The sequence below is a fragment of the Trachypithecus francoisi genome, unplaced genomic scaffold (genome assembly GCF_009764315.1).
Source record: "Trachypithecus francoisi isolate TF-2019V2 unplaced genomic scaffold, Tfra_2.0 Lachesis_group20, whole genome shotgun sequence".
NCBI lineage: Eukaryota > Metazoa > Chordata > Mammalia > Primates > Cercopithecidae > Trachypithecus > Trachypithecus francoisi.
In genome coordinates this window covers 24,204,367-24,225,782 of record NW_022681466.1, presented here as the reverse complement: position 1 = coordinate 24,225,782, position 21,416 = coordinate 24,204,367, and the positions used below count along the sequence as shown (strand labels likewise).

Sequence of the window (21,416 nt, the reverse complement as noted above, 5' to 3'; positions counted from 1 at the left end):
TAGTAGAATAAATTATACTTCATAAGACACATTTCAATTTGGGAAGTGTTAAAGTGTGAAAATAAAAACGCAGATCTTAGAATCAAAGACATATAATGATTACCTAAAATAATTTGGTCAGTGATTCCCAAAATAAGGTGAAATATCAACAGATATTAGGTTGGTGGGAAAGGCTTATGAAAAATACTGAGTTTAACCAAGACAAATAGTTGCTGTCTTACTGCAGGATTTCTCAGAACCTGTAGCATATTAATGTTACTGTAAATTTTCTAACAGGAATTATGATAGACAGCATTTCTCCAATTTAGTGAACCCTGGAATCCTTTTTCTCAAGGATCACCTGCAAGATTAGTGGTCAGCGGCTGGGCGCGGTGGCTCACGCCTGTAATCTCAGCACTTTGGGAGGCCGAAGCAAGCGGATCATGAGGTCAGGAGATTGAGACCATCCTGGCTAACACAGTGAAACCCTGTCTCTACTAAAAAATACAGACAAACAAACAAAAAAGTTAGCCAAACAAACAAAAAACAATTAGCCGACCGTGGTGGTGGGCGCCTGTAGTCCCAGCTACTCGGGAGGCTGAGGCAGGAGAATGGTGTGAACCTAGGAGGCAGAGCTTGTAGTGAGCCGAGATTGCACCACTGCACTCCAGCCTGGACGACAGAGCGAGACTCCGTCTCAAACAAAACAAAACAAAACAAAAAAACGTTAGTGGTCCCCAAAACACACATTGGGAAACGGACTTTCATTGTGTAGGTACATCAGAGAGAGAACTCAATACCCTTCTAGGCCCTGCGGTCTGTGGACACATGACCTGTGGGGAAGGGTGAAAGAATTGGTGTTTATCCTGTGGGAGCTTTTCCTGTGTTGGGGGACAAGTGGAGTTGGCGTGAGGGTGGGAAAAGGGTGTAGAACCTGCCAGCAGTAGACTCTGTGAGAAAGAAGGTTCTCTGCTGAAAGCACCCCCTCTTCCTGGGGTGATGCTGCAATACCCATTGGTGGGAAAAGTGGGTTCTGGTCAAAGGACACAAGAGTCTTCCAGTGTTTGCTGATGGGATAGTCTACCTCCCTTTGTGCCTGAGGACAGAGGAAAGTGCCTGTGTTTATAGTGGAGGTTTAGCTTTATTGATCGGCTTTTTGGAGTGTATATAGAGGATGGGGTAAGTAAATGCAATCAGTGCTCTTGATGAAGAAGATTGGAATAGTAACCGTATCCTTCTTGTCACTTTTCAAGACTTTATGAGTATAGGCCGGGCGCGGTGGCTCAAGCCTGTAATCCCAGCACTTTGGGAGGCCGAGACGGGCGGATCACGAGGTCAGGAGATCGAGACCATCCTGGCTAATACGGTGAAACCCTGTCTCTACTTAAAAATACAAAAAAAACCTAGCCGGGCGACAAGGCAGGCGCCTGTAGTCCCAGCTACTCGGGAGGCTGAGGCAGGAGAATGGCGTAAACCCGGGAGGTGGAGCTTGCAGTGAGCTGAGATCCGGCCACTGCACTCCAGCCTGGGTGGCAGAGCGAGACTCCGTCTCAAAAAAAAAAAAAAAAAAAAAAAAAGACTTTATGAGTATAATTAAGCAAGGTGAAAATTCCATATCCTTCCAGTCTACCTCAATTCTGACCAAGGGAAACTTGCTTTTAATGGAGACAGTAAGAAAATATTCACTGCAAGCTCTGGGAAAGTAGAAGACATAATCCAATACCTGCCTTTTATAAAGTTAATTATGATTTTGCCTGATCTGTGCTCTGATTTTTAATGAAGTGGTCATTTGTGCTTATACACATCAGGTGTTTATCCTCTCATCTTCTAGATTCCATAAGGATAAGTATTGCAAGGCCCACTTTTTAGACAGAAATACTAAGGCTCAGAGTTGTATATCCGCAGAGCCAAGATTAAACTTCTGCTGTGTCACTGAGTTTTCATTCTTGCTCCCTAGCCGGAAAACCTACTGGTAACCTACTGTAAGGACACAGGGCATGGTGATCAGCCTGAACTGCCATTTCAAGGATAGCATTTCAGCATAATGTGTTAACTTGTGGTTTTAAAAGATAAAGCTGTTGAATCACAGCAGTGCTTTAAATTTATGAATGAGAAGTAATTGAAGGGTGCATTTTCAAATTCCATTCAGAATTTCCCACTAGACAGGTTTTGCTCCAAGCCTATTTGAAAACATTTTTACCTTTACACCTCTTTGTGAGTTTTAGGAAAACAGAATAAGAAATCTTTCATGGAATGATCTAAACATCTAGAATTTACCCAAGAGGCTGAAACAGCTTCTTCTAAGCTTTTCCAGTCTCCTGGGGACATGTGTAATTAGACCAAAAACAAAACAAAACTCCTCAGTTAGGCCTGGGAGACACAATTTCCATCTCTTGGGTAAGTACTGCCATTAGGCAGGTTTTTCAGAAGCATAATTAAGAAAAAACTTTGTCCCCAAGGGACAAGAATGGCTACTTTTGTCTAATTATGCAGTAGGGATCAGAGCTATTCACAGTAAAAGTCCTTTTAAAAGAATGTATTGAGAAAAGATAAGAGGAATTGTCTGGGCAGCACTGTATAAAAAACTGAACATTTACTAAACCTTTTTTCCAGCCTTTTAAAACAAAAACGGCAACTTCCTTTCTTGCTTATCTAATGTCATTCCTGTTTTCCATGGAAACTGTTTTCCAGTTACTCAGATGTAAAAAAGCTGCACCAAAACCAATAAAACCTCTTTTTGCTGCAGGAGATCACAGTGCCAGCAGATATGCCTCCTTACCCAGAATTGATAACAATGAAATTGTCCTGGTTTGATTGCCATGATTCACCCTGAAGGGGCATTGTGTCATTGAGTTCTGGGGCCTTAAAGCTGGGGCCTATAAGGATACTGTGCATAGCCTCAAAGCAAGCTGTTTTCCTGTGAACTGATTAATGACATTTTATTTTGTGCCTCCTTGTATTTCCTTCCTCTTTCCTATACCTGAAGTTCCTAGTAAGTTCATAATCTCATATTAGAGAACAAGGGGTAGAGTTGTATCAGAACCAATCAAGTAGATCAGATGTGCCCAGCATTAACCTAGGCTTTCCATTTCAAGAACAGTTATGCCCTTTTCTTAGAAAATACAAGTTTTTAAACTGAAACTGCATTAGGTTCTCTGCCACTTTGTCCGTTTACCCTGAGAAGCTTAACCTCAACCCTAGTAAAATAAGACTCTATTTATCCTTCTCTATTTAAAAGGAAGCCTTTAGTTGACCCTCATTCAGAAACAACTAGTAGCAGAGGTGCTGGTAAAAGTCACCACAGGGCTCCTTTTCACAGCCTGATGGGTCAGTTGGCATATCCTGCTGGGCTAGTGACAATGCTTAAGTCAAAAGATTTGTGCTTCACCCTCTTCTGGCTCTAAATAAGGGGATTGCAGTAATGTCCCTGTTGACTTGAAGCAAACTGATGCCTCACTGTAATCATTAAGTGGTGAAGGTTTAAGAACAACTTTCATCACAGACTGGAGGAGAGTAAACTTCAGGATGCAGATCTACCCTGGAATTGCCATTTTTCTAATAGGTAGACTTTAGAACTCTAATGGCAGCTTTCCAAGTTATTTTAGCTGTTTGTGTTTCAATCTTAAACATCTGACCTTAAGAATATGGTTATGTTTTACCATTGCAGTAGTAGCTTTTCATGGTCTGTGCAGTTCTGTTCAAGTATCTAGTTAATATGATGGTACAGCTAAAGAAAACAGCTTCAGTAGTGGTCAGCCCAGAGCTGTTGCTGCTCTGACGACAGCAGTGCTTGTGTTTTACAGTATGCCCTGGAGCGTTTAAAGGTCATGTGTGAGGATGCCCTCTGCAGTAACCTGTCCGTGGAGAATGCTGCAGAAATTCTCATCCTGGCTGACCTCCACAGCGCAGATCAGTTGAAAACTCAGGCAGTGGATTTCATCAACTAGTGAGTTGGCATCTTCAAAGTTCTTCTTTCAGAATAGTTGGATAGTTGAAGAAATGAGAAAGACTTTGAATTAGTGGGTAAAGCAGGCAAGTAGCTTCATTAACCTTTTGGCAGTAAGTATAGAGCTTTCATCTTTTCCTTTAATTTACTGTATGGAAAATGGTTTTACCTTCATGGGTTGAATCCTATTGGTGAGTAAAGTGTTTTACTTCCGCATAGTGAATCGAAGTGATGAAAATAACTTGCCTGAAAAAGCTGTGTGCCCCAAATTATAGTATCTTTACTTCACACTCAGTGACTTAATAAAAGACATGTAGATTTCTAGGGGGATAGAGATATGTTTATGAGTTGGTAAAACGTACCTCACGTTCAGTTATAGAATGAGGAAAAGAGAAGGGATCATCAGTAGCTGGTTTCATAATACTGTTTTGAGAAAGAAATGTTCATTCCGCTAGGTCTGTTCCTTCATCGTACGTGACGAATGACCTGGCAATACTACTTTCTGAAATAATAATATGAAATAATATGAATAATAATATGAAAGATGAATTGTAACTACAACCCATCTTCTCAGTGGGACATGTTCTATCCCTTGCCCCATGGAGAGAGCAAAAGCTGGGAAAAACCCGAAGAAGAAAAGCCCTCACAACAGCAGTCCTGGGGCAAGACAGGTCTGAGACATTTCAGATGACTGAGTGAATAATATTCAACATAGAAAATTCCCAAAGACAAGAAATAACATCCTCTAGGTCTAGTTGTAGAATTATTTTCTAAGGAGTGATCAAGTGAGGCAGAAGGAGTGGAGAGACCCATCAGTGTGAGTTCCTTTGAGTGCTTACTGTGTGCTGGACACGTGCTTGGTGCTTTTGAGATATTAACCATTGAATGAAGTATGGTTATCCTCCCCTCTTTTTTGATAATCAACTAGGCCCCGGGCTCTGATCTGCCCTGTGGTTAAAGGCTGGTGAGTGGCAAAGCCAGGCAGAAGCTCAGGGCTTCTGGCTGAGGGAGCCTATGCTCCTTTTTATGATGGGCATCACCGGTGAATATAAGGAACATAGGCAGTGTTGAGGGCCTGGGGAACATTCCGCTTTTTGTTTTTGAGAATATAGTGGCTCAAAGTCCTGGTTTTCAGATGACGACAGCCACAGGCAAGTCGCCAGTCTGCGCATTGTCTAACAAGCAAATTCTCATGCATATTAAGGGTTCTGTCTGTTTCTTGCATTGACACCCTTTATACCTAACACTGGAAAATTAGGCTATCTAGATGGCTGTTGAATTCATCCCTTGCTCACTCCCTTTGGTAACCCATTTCTCCACATTTCTCCTAGTCATGCTTCGGATGTCTTGGAGACCTCTGGGTGGAAGTCAATGGTGGTGTCACATCCCCACTTGGTGGCTGAGGCATACCGCTCTCTGGCTTCAGCACAGTGCCCTTTTCTGGGACCCCCACGCAAACGCCTGAAGCAATCCTAAGATCCTGCTTGTTGTAAGACTCCGTTTAATTTCCAGAAACAGCAGCCACTGTTGCTGCCACTGACCACCAGGTAGACAGCGCAATCTGTGGAGCTTTTACTCTGTTGTGAGGGGAAGAGACTGCATTGTGGCCCCAGACTTTTAAAACAGCACTAAATAACTTGGGGGAAACGGGGGGAGGGAAGGGCCCAGGACTCGGGGCTATTCAACCTAATGAAAACCCTGTTGCTGCGTCACTGTGTTCCCTTTGGCCTGGCCGAGTTTGATACTGTGGGGATTCAGTTTAGGTGCTGGCCTGAGGACATCCCAGCGGTGGTACTTCGGAGAAACCTGTCTGCATCTGACTGAGCAGAATAAATCGTCAGGTGCCTGGAGCAAAAAGGAAAAAAAAAGAAAGGACATTGAGTTTTAACAGAAGGGAAAAGGAAAGAAGAAAAGATTTTTGCAGAATTTCTCAAAAATCAGTTTGTGGATTCCAGTAGTATTTATATTGAGAGAAACAAATTTTAGTCCTTCCAACTGTGCTAAAACTTGGATATTTGTGAAAACTCACCACCATACAAGCATCAGAAGAGCTCTCTTGTCGTTAGCACTTACTGTTTGCAAGAACAGAATGCATCCTTTTATCCTTCTGTGAAAAATGACAAGTGAAGGCAAAAGGGGAAGGTTATTTGATCTGGAAGATGAGTGTTCTGATGTGGTGGCTTTTGCAAAAATCTTTATTGGTGTTGAAAACTGGAAAAAAATAACTCATCCAGAATTCATACTGTCTTGACAAGAACTGTGGTTCTCTGTTTTTAGATATTGTGGAAAATGTTTTTGGGCATTTTTCTCTGATTTTATTTCTTCTCCCCCACCCCTTTTTCTAAAAAACAAACAAACAAACAAACAAAAAAAAAACACGCAAAACAAAAACAGAACAAAAGAAGAGAAGAGAGAAGGAAATTTTATTAATTAAAGATGCTGTGTGATAAAATCCCAGCCCAGATTGCTCAGCTGTTTGTACCTGACTTGCCGCCTGCATAGGAGCCAGTTCTGTTCCTTCTGACTAGCCCCTCTTCCTCCAGGGGAGAACTTCCAAATGTTAATTTTTTCTTTTTGAAAATATAAATAATTACTATTTTGTACTGTGTGGTATCTCTGGTCTTTTGTTTCACTCACCTGCCTTGTCTCTTGGGTCTGAGTCCCTTGCTTAAGGGATTTTGAAGTCTTAGTTTTCAGCTTGCAGAGATTATGTTTGAAATGTCTAATGAGCCGTAGGGATTTGTTGAGACTCCATAATTTCAAGTTTTCTTTGTGAGCTATCAGCATCTGCCAGTCTCTTGTCCTCCCTGAGTATCTCCCAGTCCATATCCTGATGAGGGATCAGGCCCCTACCTCTGCCAAGGCAAGTAATGGTAGTGGGCTTTTCTGCACCCTGTATGTTTTAAGACCTAATCCCCACCTCCCTTCTCCTAACTAAATACAAAAAGATCCAGGGGACATAAATGTGGAGATTAAATAAAGGGAAATTATTGTCTCTTACTGGTTCTGTCATTGACTTGATGTGTTTCCAGAAAAGCTAATATCTGAGCTCACAAAAATGTTCTGGGGCTCCCTGTCTGCCTTTTTTGTGGCTCTGTTAGGACAGTGGGATATATTGAAGAATGCATCAGCTATTTGGCCAGCATGTGTATTTTTTACCTTTGATGGGACCTCAACCTATTTCACCTTCCAGTTCCCTTCAGTGGACCTTAGATTTTGTACATTTTCCAACTTTCATTTATCTTACTGCCTCTAGAATGGATAACTATGATCTGTTACTAATATAATCAAAGGCAGGATTCGTTTATTGGAAACCATTCCATTGCACTTCCCAGTTTCCCTTGGGAAGTGTCCCCTGAGTGAGGAAGTACCCAGTTCTACATGTGCTGGCTGCTGGCTGCTGGCTGCTGTCCTGCGCCTCCTCCGTCCTAGCTTTCCAGATCAGCACACAAGTCCAGGGATCCAGGCGAACTCGAAAGTCTCCTCTACCCATATCATCTTAGGTTTTTCCAGCGAAATTTGTATACAATATTTCATCTGAACTTCCGAACAACTTGACGAACTTGGTAGGACAGGTGAGACACGGCATCTTCCCACTGTGTAGATGAGAGAAGCAGAAACCCAGAGAAGGGACATGCCTTAGATCACACAACTACTGAATGCTGGATCTTCTAATGGAGTATCCTGAAGATTATGTAATTAACTGGAGGAAGTTCCATTTCTGAAATGTTTAGGTACAAAACTGAAAGTAAAGCTTCCTTCCTGTGGGAATAGCAAGAACAAAGCTCTGGAAAGGTGCCTCTGCTGGCCTGTTCTTCAGAGGTTCCAGAAGGACAAACCAGGCTTCAGATTTGCTTTCCTCTTCATTCACAGACAGCTGTGGGTTGAGAGGCTGGTGAGTTCAGGGACTCTGCCCTCAGGAGGATAGCAGTCCTGGCACCTAGCTTCTGTCAGGATCAAGGTCTCTTCTGAGATCTTCAGTATTTATGGAATTTCCAACTTGGGCTCTACTGTGGGTACAAAGCTGTTGGGATTTCAGGTACAGGTAAAGCTACTTGATGCTCCTGTCATTATTTCATTCTTTCTGGGCATGTTTGTTTTTGTTTTAAATGATACAGTTGAAGCCATCTGGTTATGACAACATCAGAGCCCCAGCATACTGTTCATAAACCTCCCACTGCCACCACCCCCCTCCCTTAGCTCCCCCACATCTGAAATTTAATTCAAGTTAACTCCACAATCTGGGGCATGAGCTGTCACTGCAGAGATGTCCGTGCCAGTGAAACAGTTGGAGATTTCAATTCCACAAGGATATGGCTTATTTATCAAAACAGTATTTCAGGCAAGTAGTTTCGCAGAACCATTGGAGTTGCAGTTTCAGGTCCACATAGAGTATCTGGCATCATCCGCATCTCCCCTTTCTCTGTGTTGTCAGCTCCCCCCATATATCCGACCACCTATGGAAAATTTTCCCCATTCTCTATGTAAAGATTAAAGCTCTTTGCATTGTTACTAGACATCTTAAGCATCTTTGTGGGTTTTAACAATTTGGGTAAGAGATGCTCCTCTTTTCCTTTTCACTGTTAAAGCCTTTTTGGTCTTGAAGAGCTTTCTCTTGTTTTGTGTGTGTGTTGTTTTTTTTTTTTTTTAATTCCAGCCAGGGACATTGAGATCTTTCTTAGGCCAGAAGATCTCTGGCTTGACCACAGCTCTGCACATTCATCTTTAAATCTGGTGTAAATCTATTGTGGGATCTCCATATTGTATGAGCCTGTGCAGATGAAAGGAAATAGCTTGTATGTTTATGAGCAGAACAACAAACAGAGGGGGAGTTGAGCTGCACTTTGAAACTGACTATTGCTTTATTCTTGCTCTTCAACTCCTATAAAAGAACAACTAAATCCCCCCCAAAATGACTGTATCAAAGCCTTTGGTTTATCTTTGTCAAAGACAAATTCTTGGCTGGAACCCAACCTTATTTTCCACAACTAATTATCTTTTAAATCAGCCTGAGCCCTGTGTGTTTCCTTTATCTCATGACTTGTCACTGAACTCTGCCCTACATCATTTAGCTTCATTTCTAATGGCTTGCTGACTAATCTAACATTCAGGTGAGTATCGTTGGACTGCTCTTTATGTACGTGTATGCGCAAGGTGAATGCGTTTTCTTCTTTTAATTTCAGAGGTGACCGTGCCATTTTGGGGCCTTTGACCCAATAGGTGGACACCTCATGGAGACAGTGAGCAAGAAAGCAAATGTAGGACGATTAGTATTTGGGATAATGAGCTGGGAGAACCAGAAGCTTTGACCTCGGGATGAGAACAGGAACTTGAATGTTGTTGACTGATGGGATCTTAATGCCGCTGAGCCGTTAGCAAGATGATCCCTCCCCCTCTGTAAATCCTATAGTGCTGGAGTAGAAAGTGGCATCTGGATACTATTTGGTCTTGATTTCTGCAGCTCTAGGGAAAAAAAGAATTTTAGACTTGAGGGAATTCAGTACAAGCAACCGAAATGATGAAGGAGTTGAAGGGGATCAACTCCAGGGGAGAAAGGTTATGAAGATAAAATATGTGTAACTCAGGTTTGGGGATGTAGCTCCAGTAACTGCAGTTTACAGATCTCACAGGAGTTCTCAACATTTGCCAGCTTGTCTTGCACAGCTCCCATTCATTCCAATTGTATAGCTTGGGAAGATGGCTATGTAACTTCCTCAAGGTCACTCAGCCTGACTCTGAGCCAAGAAACAGCAGAAGGCAAAGGGATAGCTTTGGAGCTTAGACCCAAGGACCAAGGAGAAGATGAAAATCCAGGAGTTTGCCTGGTAATAAAGTGGACACATCCACTTATAACGCTCACTTGAAATAGGGAATGTTGGCTGGTCTCGGTGGCTTATGCCTGAAACTCTAGCACTTTGGGAGGCCAAGGTGGGCGGATCACAAGGTCAGGAGTTTGAGACCAGCCTGGCCAGCGTGGTGAAACCCCGTCTCTAGTAAAAATACAAAAATTAGCTGGGCATGGTGGCGTGTGCCTGTAGTCCCAGCTCCTCGGGAGGCTAAGGCAGGAGAATCTCTCGAACCTGGGAGGCAGAGATTGCAGTGAGCCGAGATCACGCCACTGCACTCCAGCCTGGGTGACAGAGCAAGACTCCATCTCAAAAACAAACAAAAAAAACGGGCGGGGGGAGAGTTTTAGCCTTTGCAAGACCCTTAAAGTTGAGTCTCGACAAACCGAAGGAGAAAAAGGGGGTCCCACATGATTCACCTTCTTTTCATGTCTGAGAAAACAGACATCCATGGAAGTGAGGTGGCATGCCCAAGGTCACAGAGATTACATTTCCAGCCACTGAGCAAACAATTGCTGAGCATCTAGGAGGCCTCAGACACTGTGCTAGGCTAAGCCTAGGATGGAAGGTGGGATTTCTGTTCTGTTAATTCAGTCTAATGGAGGAAGCAGAAATAAACCAGAGAGCCCGTAGAACTGAGGACTCAAAAGAATCCATTGAATTTAGCAGTAAGGAGGTCAAGGGTTACCTTCAAGCAGTTTCAGTCAAATGGTGGAGGCAGAAACCAAGCCTGATGAGGTGAGAAAACATAGATTGAGAATAAGCTCCTCTTTCCAGAAGTTTGAAAGGGAGAGAGGAAGGGAATCTCTCCCACTCTTCAGAATTTGTATCATAATCTAGTCAACACATTTGTTTTTTCGTAGAAGTAATGGTGTACAGGTTGTCCTATAAATGATGGGCACTAGTAACTGATATTCGTTATGAAAGCCATGTTGTAGAACAACTGTAGCTTTAAGTTGAGAAAAAATTGCCTTCAACCCTTACACGATTTTGAGAAGGATTTCTTAAAGACGTGTTTTCATACTTTTTTTTTTTTTTTTTTTGAGACAGAGTTCCACTCTTGTTGCCCAGGCTGGAGTGCAATGGCACGATCTCAGTTCACCACAACCTCTGCCTCCTGGGTTCAAGCAATGCTCCTGCCTCAGCCTCCCGAGTAGCTGAGATTACAGGCATGCACCACCATGCCTGGCTAATTTTGTGTTTTTAATAGAGACGGGGTTTCTCCATGTTGGTCAGGCTGGTCTCAAACTCCTGACCTCAGGTGATCCGCCTGCCTCAGCCTCCCAAAGGGCTGGGATTACAGGTGTAAGCTACCATGCCTGGCTGACATGTTTCTGTACATTTTAACCTATTCATCTTCCAATAAACATTTGCTTCAGACCTTCAAATGTTTTCATGGGCCAGTGGTTTGGTTCTTGGTGTGCTATAAAGGTACACCATTCAGTTCCCAGACATGGAAGCCCTGGCTGGCAGCATTGCCAGTTCCCACGGTGTAAACACTGTCACCATGGCTGATTTTGGATCACTAAAATGACATCACTGAAGCAGAGTTGGGAAGAGACACACAGCCCACTATAGCTGAGCATGGATAGTAGTAAAATGTAAAATAATTAGGAAGAAATAAGTCTTGAGTACTTATTACCTTTACCTAATTGTATGTTAGTATAACTGAATTTTTAATAATGGCTGTTTAGCAACCAGTTCTCAAATTCCTGAAAATTTAATAATTATCTCTAGAGAGCCAGTGTGAAGCAGCTCCAGCACACCACTGGACATTTAAGTTATTATTTTTTTAGAGAGAGTCTTGCTGTGTCACCAGGCTGGAGTGCAGTGGCACGATCGTGGCTCACTTCAGACTTCTCCCAGGTTCAAGCCATTCTCCTGCCTCAGCCTCCCCAGTAGCTGGACTATAGGTGTGCACCACGACGCCTGGCTGATTTTTATATTTTTAATAGAGATAACGTTTCGCCGTGTTGGCCAGGCTCTTCTCCAACTCCTGACCTCAAGTGATCCACCCACCTCGGCCTCCCCAAGTGCTGGGATTACAGATGTGATCCACCATGACTGGCCACCCATAGCATTTAAAAAGTGCATTTATGGGCTGGGTGCAGTGGCTCATGCCTGTAATCCCAGCACTTGGGGAGGCTGAGGCAGGAGGATTTCTTGAGCTCAGGAGTTCAAGGCCAGCTTAGGGAACATAGTGAGAACTTGTCTCTACAAAAAAAAAAAAAAAAAATTTAAATTAGCTGGGCACAGTGGCATACGCCTGTAGTCCCAGCTACTTGGGGGCTGAAGTGGGAGGATCGCTTGAGCCGAGGAGTTTGAGGTTGCAGTGGGCCATGATCGCACCACTGCACTCCAGCCTGGGCAACAGACTGAGACCCTGTCTCAAAAAACAATACATTTATGTAGTTTGAAAGCAAAATGAAATACTGCCTTTTCAGAAATCGAAAGATACATTGATACATGTTGTATTGCATATTTTACTCTCTGGTTAAATTAACACATTTTACAATTTCTGTGTCTTATCAGTATTGGAAGTGATTTTGTTTTTTTGTTTTTTTTTTATTTGGAGTCTCGCTCTGTTGCCCAGGCTGGAGTGCAGTGGCATGATTTCGGCTCACTGCAACCTCCGCCTGCTGGGTTCAAGCAATTCTTCTGCCTCAGTCTCCCGGGTAGCTGGGACTACAGGCATGTGCCACCATGCCTGGCTAATTTTTTGTATTTTTAGTAGAGATGGGGTTTCACCATGCTGGCCAGGCTGGTCTCGAACTCTTGACCTCATGATCTGCCCACCTCGGCCTCCCAAAGTGCTGGGATTACAGGCGTGAGCCACCGCACCCAGCCGAAAGTATATTTTATTGAAGCACTAATGAAAAGTAGACATTGTGACTGACATGTTATCCAACATAATCTTCAGTGATTCCAGGGAGTTTTCTCCGTAGTGCATCCTTCCTGCCCCGTTACCTCTGAACAACAGTTTTTATTTTTAAAAGAAGAAAAGGGCATTTGAGAGTGGTCAGCATGCCTGCCAACGGGTGATCCCGAGTGTCTTCTCCTCCCAGCAGTATTTAAGAAACTCTGCCTTGGTTTGGCCAAGAGTTTTTACAGCTCTTTTTGTTTTCTTTGCTAATAGTTCATTTATACATTCCATATACAATATGCCAAGGACTATTCTAGTCTCTAGGGATACAACAGTGAGTAAAACTAACTGCTCCTTGTAGTCATTGGAGTCTAATGGGGAGAGATTATCCTTAATAATCCCACAAATAATGTCAGAGCATGGTAAGTGCCCTGAAGGAAATGTGTAGGGTACCATGAGATCCTCTGTGTGGAACTATCTTGTCTGGGGAATCCAGAAAGGCCTTTCTAAGAAATCAGCTCTTTTTTTTTTTTTTTTTTTTTGAGACAGAGTCTCGCTCTGTCGCCCGGGGTTGGAGTGCAGTGGCCGGTTCTCAGCTCACTGCAAGCTCCGCCTCCCGGGTTTATGCCATTCTCCTGGCTCAGCCTCCGAGTAGCTGGCACTACAGGTGCCTGCCACCTCGCCCGGCTAGTTTTTTTTTTTTTTTGTATTTTTTAGTAGAGACGGGGTTTCACCGTGTTAGCCAGGATAGTCTCGATCTCCTGACCTCGTGATCCGCCCGTCTCGGCCTCCCAAAGTGCTGGAATTACAGGCTTGAGCCACCGTGCGCGGCCAGAAATCAGCTCTTGAAGTGAGAGCTGAAGGATGAGGACCTGTCAACTTGGTACTCGGGAAGGCACATTCCACACAGAGAAATTGCATTCATAAAACCCTGAGGCAGGAGGGAGCTTATTGTGTTTTTCCAGAAGCCCAGGGCAGGCCAGGTGGCTAGAGTGTGGAGAGATATGAGAGCAAGTTGGAAGCCGTGGCAGAACCTTCGTTGGTCACATTAGGATTTAGATAACTTAGACTGGAGCGATGGGAAAGCCACGGAGGAGCTTTAGGCAGCAGGGGACGACAAGATCTGCATTTTAATAAGATCTCTGGCTAGAGTATGGAAAAATTAGCATTGGGGTTGGGGGTGGAAGAAGGCAAGAGATGACAGAACTTGAAGTAGGGAGTTGGCGCAGCTGGAGAAGAGTACATCTACTTGAGAGGGATTTTAGGGAGCAAATTTGGCAGAACTTGATGAATTGGACAGAGTAAGGATGAAGAGGTTTCTGGCTTATGTGAATAGATGGATTTACCAGAAGCGAGACCAATGGGAAGATAAACAGGCTTGAGGCAATCAGGTCATTGATTTTATTTTACTTGTTGACTGTGAGATGCCTTGAGAAATCCAAATGAAGGTATCACATGGGCTGTTGAATTGGTAAGCCTAGAGCTCAGAAGAGAAGTTGGGACTGGAGAGATGGTTCTGGGAGATACAGGTTTAGGGGTGTCATCGAAATCCTGGGGTGTTAGATCACTGAGGAGGAGCGTAGAGTGAGGAGAAAGGGGGCCCGGGACTGAACTTTATGGAATTCTTATACTTCAAGGCTAGTACAGGAAGATACACCTCAAAGGAGAAGTGGCCAGAGATCTATATGAAGGAAATACAAAGTTAAGCAAACCAGATTTAAAAAGAAAAAAAAAATGTTTTTTAAAAAATGCTGTTGAATAAAAGAGTAAAAGATGTCCACTGGAGTTAACAACATGGAAGTAATTGGTGACCTTAGCCAAGGCTGTTTCAGGGAAGGGACCCTGATGGGGAAGGTGAGGAACGGGAGACAGAGAAGCCTTTGAGGCATGGCTGTGAAGGGAAGCACAAAGTTAGGACAGTAATCGGAGGAGGAAAATGCGTTGAGGGGAGTGTTTAGGTTTTGTCTATAGAATGAAGGAGACATAACATGTTTAAAGCCGATGGGAAAGATCTAGTAGAGAGGAAGCAGTCAAAACTCCAGGATCCGGTAGAGCGGGGACAGTCTATGCCTTCAGGTTCTAAGAGTGCTGGAGGAGGAACAGGTGAGTGGGCTTAGGCAGAGATGAATCCTCTCTCTAGATGTGAGGAGAGTCCTGCAGAAATAAGTGGGTTTGTCTGATACTGGGAGGTTGAGCAAGTTTGTCGTATGTTTTTCAGATTTAAGTGGAAATAAGGTCAGTGTCTGAGAACTCCTGGGAGAGGGGTTTGGAGACATGATCTGAACTAGCTGTTGAAGAAGAGCTGGTAAGAGTGCAGGCTGCACTGAGGGCCCAGCCACAGCAGGTGTTTGGAGAGCACACACCTGGAGTCCAGGAGTCTGGCTTCCATCTCCTGCCACCACTCGTGATCCTGGCCTTAGTTTTCTCATCTGTAAAATGGGTATATCTCCTAGACTTCTTGTCGGGAATTAATGAAAATATACATGTCACATCTTTATCATGGTGTCTGGCATTGAATAAAGGCCTCAGAAAGGTAAATTGCTACTAATATTATAGCTATTGCTGTATTGTTGTTTCTGAACTAAGCCATATATGGCCTTCTGAGACCAGTTCCTTTAAGGATTTCTTGGATTGGAATAAAAATCTACAATGACACACTAAAATGGGCACCTTTGGGAGTGTGGGAATCTTCTGAGTAGGATTCACTCTGGAAAAAGCATCCTAAGTAGACGAACTGGCCTGGCGTCCTGCAAGGTTCCAGGTATCTCACCTGTTGTGATATATGGAGGAGGAAGAGTCCACAGAGGTCCCAGGAAAGAACCTGCATCAAATCTTTCAGTCAACTGGAAATCACTCTTGCCTCCTTCATTTATGATCATCACTGTCATCATTGTTACAGTCTCCAAAAGTTAGGAGATTAGGCATACCAGAAAGGAAGCTCAGAGGCAGGGCAGAGGCATTTTGGCTTGTAGGTATAAAAATAAGAGTTGGGGGCCGTGCACGGTGGCTCACGCCTGTAATCCCAGCACTTTGGGAGGCCGGGGTGGGTGGATCACCTGAGGTCGGGAGTTCATGACCAGCCTGACCAACATGGTGAAACCCCATCTCTACTAAAAATACAAAATTAGCCAGTCGTGGTGGCGCATACCTGTAATCCCAGCTACTAGGGAGGCTGAGGCAGGAGAATGAATCACTTGAACCCGGGAGGCGGAAGTTGTGGTGAGCCAAGATCGTGCCATTGCACTCCAGCCTGGGCAATAAGAGCGAAACTCCATCTCAAAAAAATAAGAGTTGAGGTTGATCACAGTGGCCCATGCCTGTAGTCCTAGCTACTCCAGAGGCTAAGGTGAGTGGATACCTTGTCCAGGAGTTTGAGACTAGGTTGGTGAGACCCTGTCTCTGAAAAAATTTTTTTAATAAAAAAAAAAACAAGGGTTGAGGAGAGGAACGCACTTGGGACCCAGGAGCCCTGTGTCCTGGGCTATTGCTGCCTTCTGAGTGGCCAGGGAAAGATGGATGCAAACCTGCTAAATCAAGCCCATCTTCCCTACACTATCTTCTTTAACTTCTTTTTTCTTTTTTTGCCCCCATTCTTCTCTTCTGGAACATAGAAGCTTCCATTTATTTCTCCCCTGTTTTCCTAGACATTTAGCTCCCCGTCCCTAGTCCTGCTCCTAGAGTGACATCTTGAGCCTGATCCTGCCACATTTAGAGAAAAAACAAAACCTGCCTACAATGAGCCCTCCAGTTCTGATCTCCGCTGAGATGTGGCAGATGGCAGAGCCTGCTGAGTGGCAGCAGGCCCCCTCCTCTCCCAGGCCTGAGAGTGCCAAGACTGGGAAATGGGGGCATTATATACCTTTCCACACTCATCCCCCATCTACCCTCTATTTACCCAAGCCAGTGTGGCATGGCACAATGTAGCTGCCTCCTCACCTGTGTCTTTTCCCTTCTCTTTCTCCCTCTCCCTGTGAAAGATTCCCACAATAGAAACTGCATTGAGTTCATCTGTGAGTCAACCAGATTTACCAGCCAGGCCCTGTGTGTACCCCAGGCACTTGGCCCTTCTCAAAGTATGGAAGGAAAGGGTCACAAAAGGCCCTGTCCTCAGGGGACTCACTATGCGGCAGGACAGGCACAGTCGTCACCCTCAAGGGTACAGTCCAAGATGGGCATGTTTCACACACCCATTCACGGGATACCAGCAAGGGATCATGGGGCCGTCCAAGCCCAGAGAAACTGGTCTGTCAGGTGAAGGTGATGAGGCTGGGTGAGGAGAGACTGGGTTATCAGTGTGTGGTTGGGGGACAGGGCACTGGGGCCAGGACTCAGGGCAAGGTAAGGCAGGAGGGTCCCCGTGCCTGGAGAGTGTGCCTGGCAGGCAGCTCTCTGGGTCCCTAAATAAAGATCCATTAGTCGCTTGCATTCTCTGAGCCTTTTTTTGTTTACAGGTAGAGCTCCAGAGGGCAGTACACAGAAGAAACCACTCAGTGCGCTGGAAGGGCTGGTGCTTGCACAAGTGGGATGCTGGGCCGAGGAACAGGAATGCAACCAAGTGCCCCATTTTTGGGCCAGAATCAAGGAAAACAAAAGTAGATTCCTTTTTATGTGTCATCTTTTGTAGACATGACAGACTTCTGACCTTCCCTAGTTTTTTCCTTCACATTCTTCCTAACTCAGTGACTTCTTCCCATTACGCCAGGCTTCCTTGCCCCAGATCCCCTTCATGGCTTGGCGAAGAAAGCCCTACTCGGTCCTAGGGAGCCTGGACTCCCCTCACTTTGGGGTGAAGGCAAAGCTGTGCCCAGCTAGGATATGCAGCAAGGAATGATAGAGCCCATGGCCGTTCTTCTCCCTACTTCCCACCCAGGCTTGGCAGGAGCAGGAGGGGCATGATGAGCTGTCACTGGGCCACTGGTCTTGAGCACTGCCCCTGTACTAAACACGGCTGCAACTCACAAAAGCCCTCTGCCAGGAGCAAGCATCCCCACTTTACAGATGGGGAGATTGAAACGCAAAGATGTTCAGTAACTTGCCCGAGGTTTACACTTAGGAGGTGGCGGGGAAGGAATTTGGATCCAGGCAACCTGGCTTCAGAATCTGTGCACTCAGCTGTGGTGCCACATAGCCTGCCCTGAAAAGAAAGAGAAACCCAGTCCTCTCCCATTCCTGTGGGTGTCTGTGAGCACCAGCGGCTGGGGCCAACAGTGATATGGGGGCTCACCATCCACTGGGCCAGTTTGGCCCTCACAGGAACCATGTGAGCAGGTAGGGGAAGACTTGCCATCCAAGGCCCAGAGAGGCAAGGTGGGTAGATAAAGGTCACATGCCAATGAAGACTCAAGACACAGCTCTCTTCAAACATATCCCAGCTGGGCACAGCTTTGCCTTCATCCCAAAGTGAGGGGAGTCCAGGCTCCCTAGGACCGACTAGGGCTTTCTTTGCCAAGCCATGAAAAGGATCTGGGGCAAGGAAGCCTGGCGTAATGGGAAGAAATCACTGGGTTAGGAGCCAGAAGCCTTGGCTGTCTTCTGACTAAGAGATTCAGGGTGAGACCTGCCCCTCACTGTGCCCCAGGGGCCAACCTGGGTCTCTGAAGACCTTTCTAGAGAAGACAACATACAATATCAGGGACAGGTGGGAGGAGGGGTGTGCCAACACTGGCTGGCATGCCACCATCCTTTCCTGCTTTCACCCTTCCTGCCACACTTGCTCTTCCGGCCAGGAGGACCTGGGAATTTGGGGTGCATACCGTGCAGCAGTCTGTCTTCCTGTTGCCACTTCCTCTCCCACATTAGCAGGTTGAGGCTGTGATCATGCATCAGCACACAGGTGTGAGGCACAGCAGGGATGACCTCTCATGCAGAGTTGGATGAGCTGCAGCACCACCTGCATGCAGCCGCACCTCTATAGGGAGTGCCACCCTGCTTCTGGCGAGGTTTTTTTTTTTTTTTTTTTTTGAGACAGAATCTTGCTCTGTTGCCCAGGCTGGAGTATAGTTGTGTGATCTCCGCTCACTGCAACCTCCACCTCCTGGGTCCAAGCGATTCTCCTACCTCAGCCTCCCGAGTAGCTGGGACTACAGGCACCCACCACCATGCCCAGCTAATTTTTGTATTTTTTGTAGAGATGGGGTTTCACCATATTGGCCAGGCTGGACTCAAACTCCTGACCTTGTGATCTGCCCGCCTTGGCCTCCCAAAGTGCTAGGATTATAGGCATGAGCCACCGCACCCAGCCTCTGGCGAGTCTTGAGGGGCACAGTTCCTGCCCTCAGGGAGTCTCTGGTCCGAGGGGGAAGGCCGCTTCTGTTCCCCGGTTCTAGTCTAGAGGGGACATCCACGTTTCCTGCTCAGAGAATCTGCAGGTGAGCACTGCAGACACTACTCCCGGCACAACCCAAGTCCAGGGATAGCAACAGGCTCTTCAGAGGTTGTGAATGGTAGGGACAGCAGAGGAAGTGAGATGAGGGTAACTGAAACAGGATTCTGGAGGAGAGAGGAAGAGGATGAGATGGGTGGGAGCACAGAGGGCTTGGTACTGGAGGGCTTGTTCAATAAAGCATGTAGATAGCCTCCTTGGCTTTACCTTTGGAAGAATCTTTGAGGTGTGGGATGGTGGGGCCTGGTGGTTTCAGCTATTCCCTCTTGAATTTCTCCTTCCTTTTGGGATTTCTTAGTTCAGCTCCAGCTGCTGCTGTCACACTGACTCCAGTAGAACATTTCTCTTGCTTTAAGACTATGGCTCAAGTGTGAATCAAAGCCTCTTCACCTGGATCTCCTGGACCAGGGGAGACCAGTCAGAACTATCAGAGGCTTTGTTAATTAAGCAATTGTTGAAGGACTAAGTACTAAGGGAGAACTGAGGGTGTATTAACACATGATATCCCCCAAACAGCCCAGCTTACAGGTCTGGGTTTCTGAGTCTGCCTTTGCCAAGGCTTAGCAGGCTCTGGCCTGGGCTGGGCTCCTTCCTTCTGCCTCTATCAGAAGAAGTCAGTTGAGGCTCAAGACCATGAGATGAGGCCAGGTGTGGTGGCTCACATCTGTAATCCCAACACTGAGAGGTTGAGGTGGGCAGATCACCTGAGGTCAGGAGTTCAAGACCAGTCAGGCCACCATGGTAAAACCCTATCTCTACTAAAAATACAAAGATGAGCTGGGCATGGTGGTTCACACCTGTAATCCCAGCTACTTGGGAGGCTGACGCATGAGAATTGCTTGAACCCAGGAGATGGAGATTGCATTAAGCCAAGATCATACCACTGCACTCCAGCCTGGGCGACAGAGTGTGACTCTGTTTCAGAAAAAGAAAGAAACAACAACAACAAACATGAGTGGTCCTTATACGTCCCCAAGAAACCATGGGGCTCCTCTGCAGCCCACGCAGGTGACTCCCTTTCATCGCCCCTCCCCAAGTGGATGACACCTTGAAGAAAGATACTGTTCACAGGAGCATGAATTTCCTTTGGTGGTTGCAGAGGTAGCTCCTGCTTCTTAAGCCAGGCCATTCAGGAGAAATTAGAGCCATGCCTGCTCCTACACAGAGTGTCCTGCAGGGGCAGGGTCTTGGGAGGGCTCAGACCTGACCAGAACAGGCTGTATTGGTCTCAGTGTCAGCACAAAACCAGCACTGACAGCTTCAGGCCAAGAGCCTGGTACTCTGCTCCCAAGGGCCTGGTTCATGCACTCCCCTGCTTGGCTGTACCGTATAAACCACCCCAGAAGCCTGGACCACACTGGCTGTTCCATGCAGTTTGTGCCCACTGGGGTGGGAAAAGCACTTTGCGTCCCTCGGTTCCCTCAGTGCTAAAAGGGCAGCCACTACTCTGCCCTGTGGATGGTGCCCCTCCCATCACAGAGCCCTTTTGCATTGAACTTCCAAAGCAGTGTTGTTGCAGGTAATTAAAGGGTTTTAATTAAATTAGGATCCCATCTGGCTGGGATCAGTCAGGCCCTTAACGAGGATTGTGTGTCACCAACAGCAGAATGTAGATGGGACTCAGAGGTGTTGGGGACGAATTTGGGGACTGAGGCCTTTCAGGGCTAGAGAATTCTCCTGAGCCCTTCCAGGGCTCTCGACAATGCAGCAGCAACTTGTTTGTTACTCCTCTTAAAATGGAGGCTGTGTGCCTTGAGACAGGGAGGAGGACCAGCGCCTTCCATGTTTATTCTTGCCTGTGAGTCTGTAAAACCTCTCTGGTCCGTGCCAAGATATGTAAGCATTATCTCAGTTCCACAGATGAGAAAGCCGAGGCCATGTAAGTTAAGTGCCCAAATACATCCACTGACTTAGGAGGAGCTAGAATTAACAGCAAGAAAGGGAAACCCAAAGCACAGTGACTTAAATAAGATAGAACTTTGATTTTTCTCTTACATAAAAGTCTGAAGGCCGGCAGCCTAGGGCTGGTATGGCCGGCCGGCCGGCCTGCCTGCCTGCCTCCCTCCCTCCCTCCCTCCCTCCCTTCCTTCCTTTTCTTCTTTTCTTCTTTTTTTATTGAGACAGAGTCTCGCTCTTCCACCCAAACTGGAGTGCAGTGGCACAATCTTGGCTCACTGCAACCCCTCCCCAGCCCCCGGTCCGCCGCCCCCACTCCCCCATCCCCCCACCCCCACTCCCCCATCTCCCCACCCCCCAACTCCCGTTCAATTCAAGCGAATTCTCCTGCCTCAGCGTCCCGAGTAGCTGGGATTACAGGCACCCGCCACCACACCTGGCTAATTTTTGTACTTTTAGTAGAGACGAGGTTTCACCATGTTGGCCAGGCTGATCTCGAACTCC

General features: G+C 46.0%; 1 protein-coding gene across 7 annotated transcripts in view; it reads left to right on the top strand.

Annotated features, from left to right (window-relative positions):
- SPOP (speckle type BTB/POZ protein) overlaps positions 1-6,925 on the top strand; it is an 84,512-nt gene extending 77,587 nt beyond the window's left edge. For 6 of the 7 annotated variants that reach the window (XM_033183411.1, XM_033183409.1, XM_033183404.1 and 3 more), the window contains 2 exons: positions 3,783-3,925; positions 5,257-6,528. In XM_033183411.1, coding sequence (XP_033039302.1) covers positions 3,783-3,925; positions 5,257-5,401 — 288 coding nt within the window. In that variant the 3' untranslated portion in view covers positions 5,402-6,528. Of the gene's footprint in view, positions 1-3,782; positions 3,926-5,256 lie in introns of all 7 variants that reach the window. The other variant, XM_033183403.1, reaches the window with a different exon arrangement.
- Positions 6,926-21,416: the final 14,491 nt, after the last annotated feature.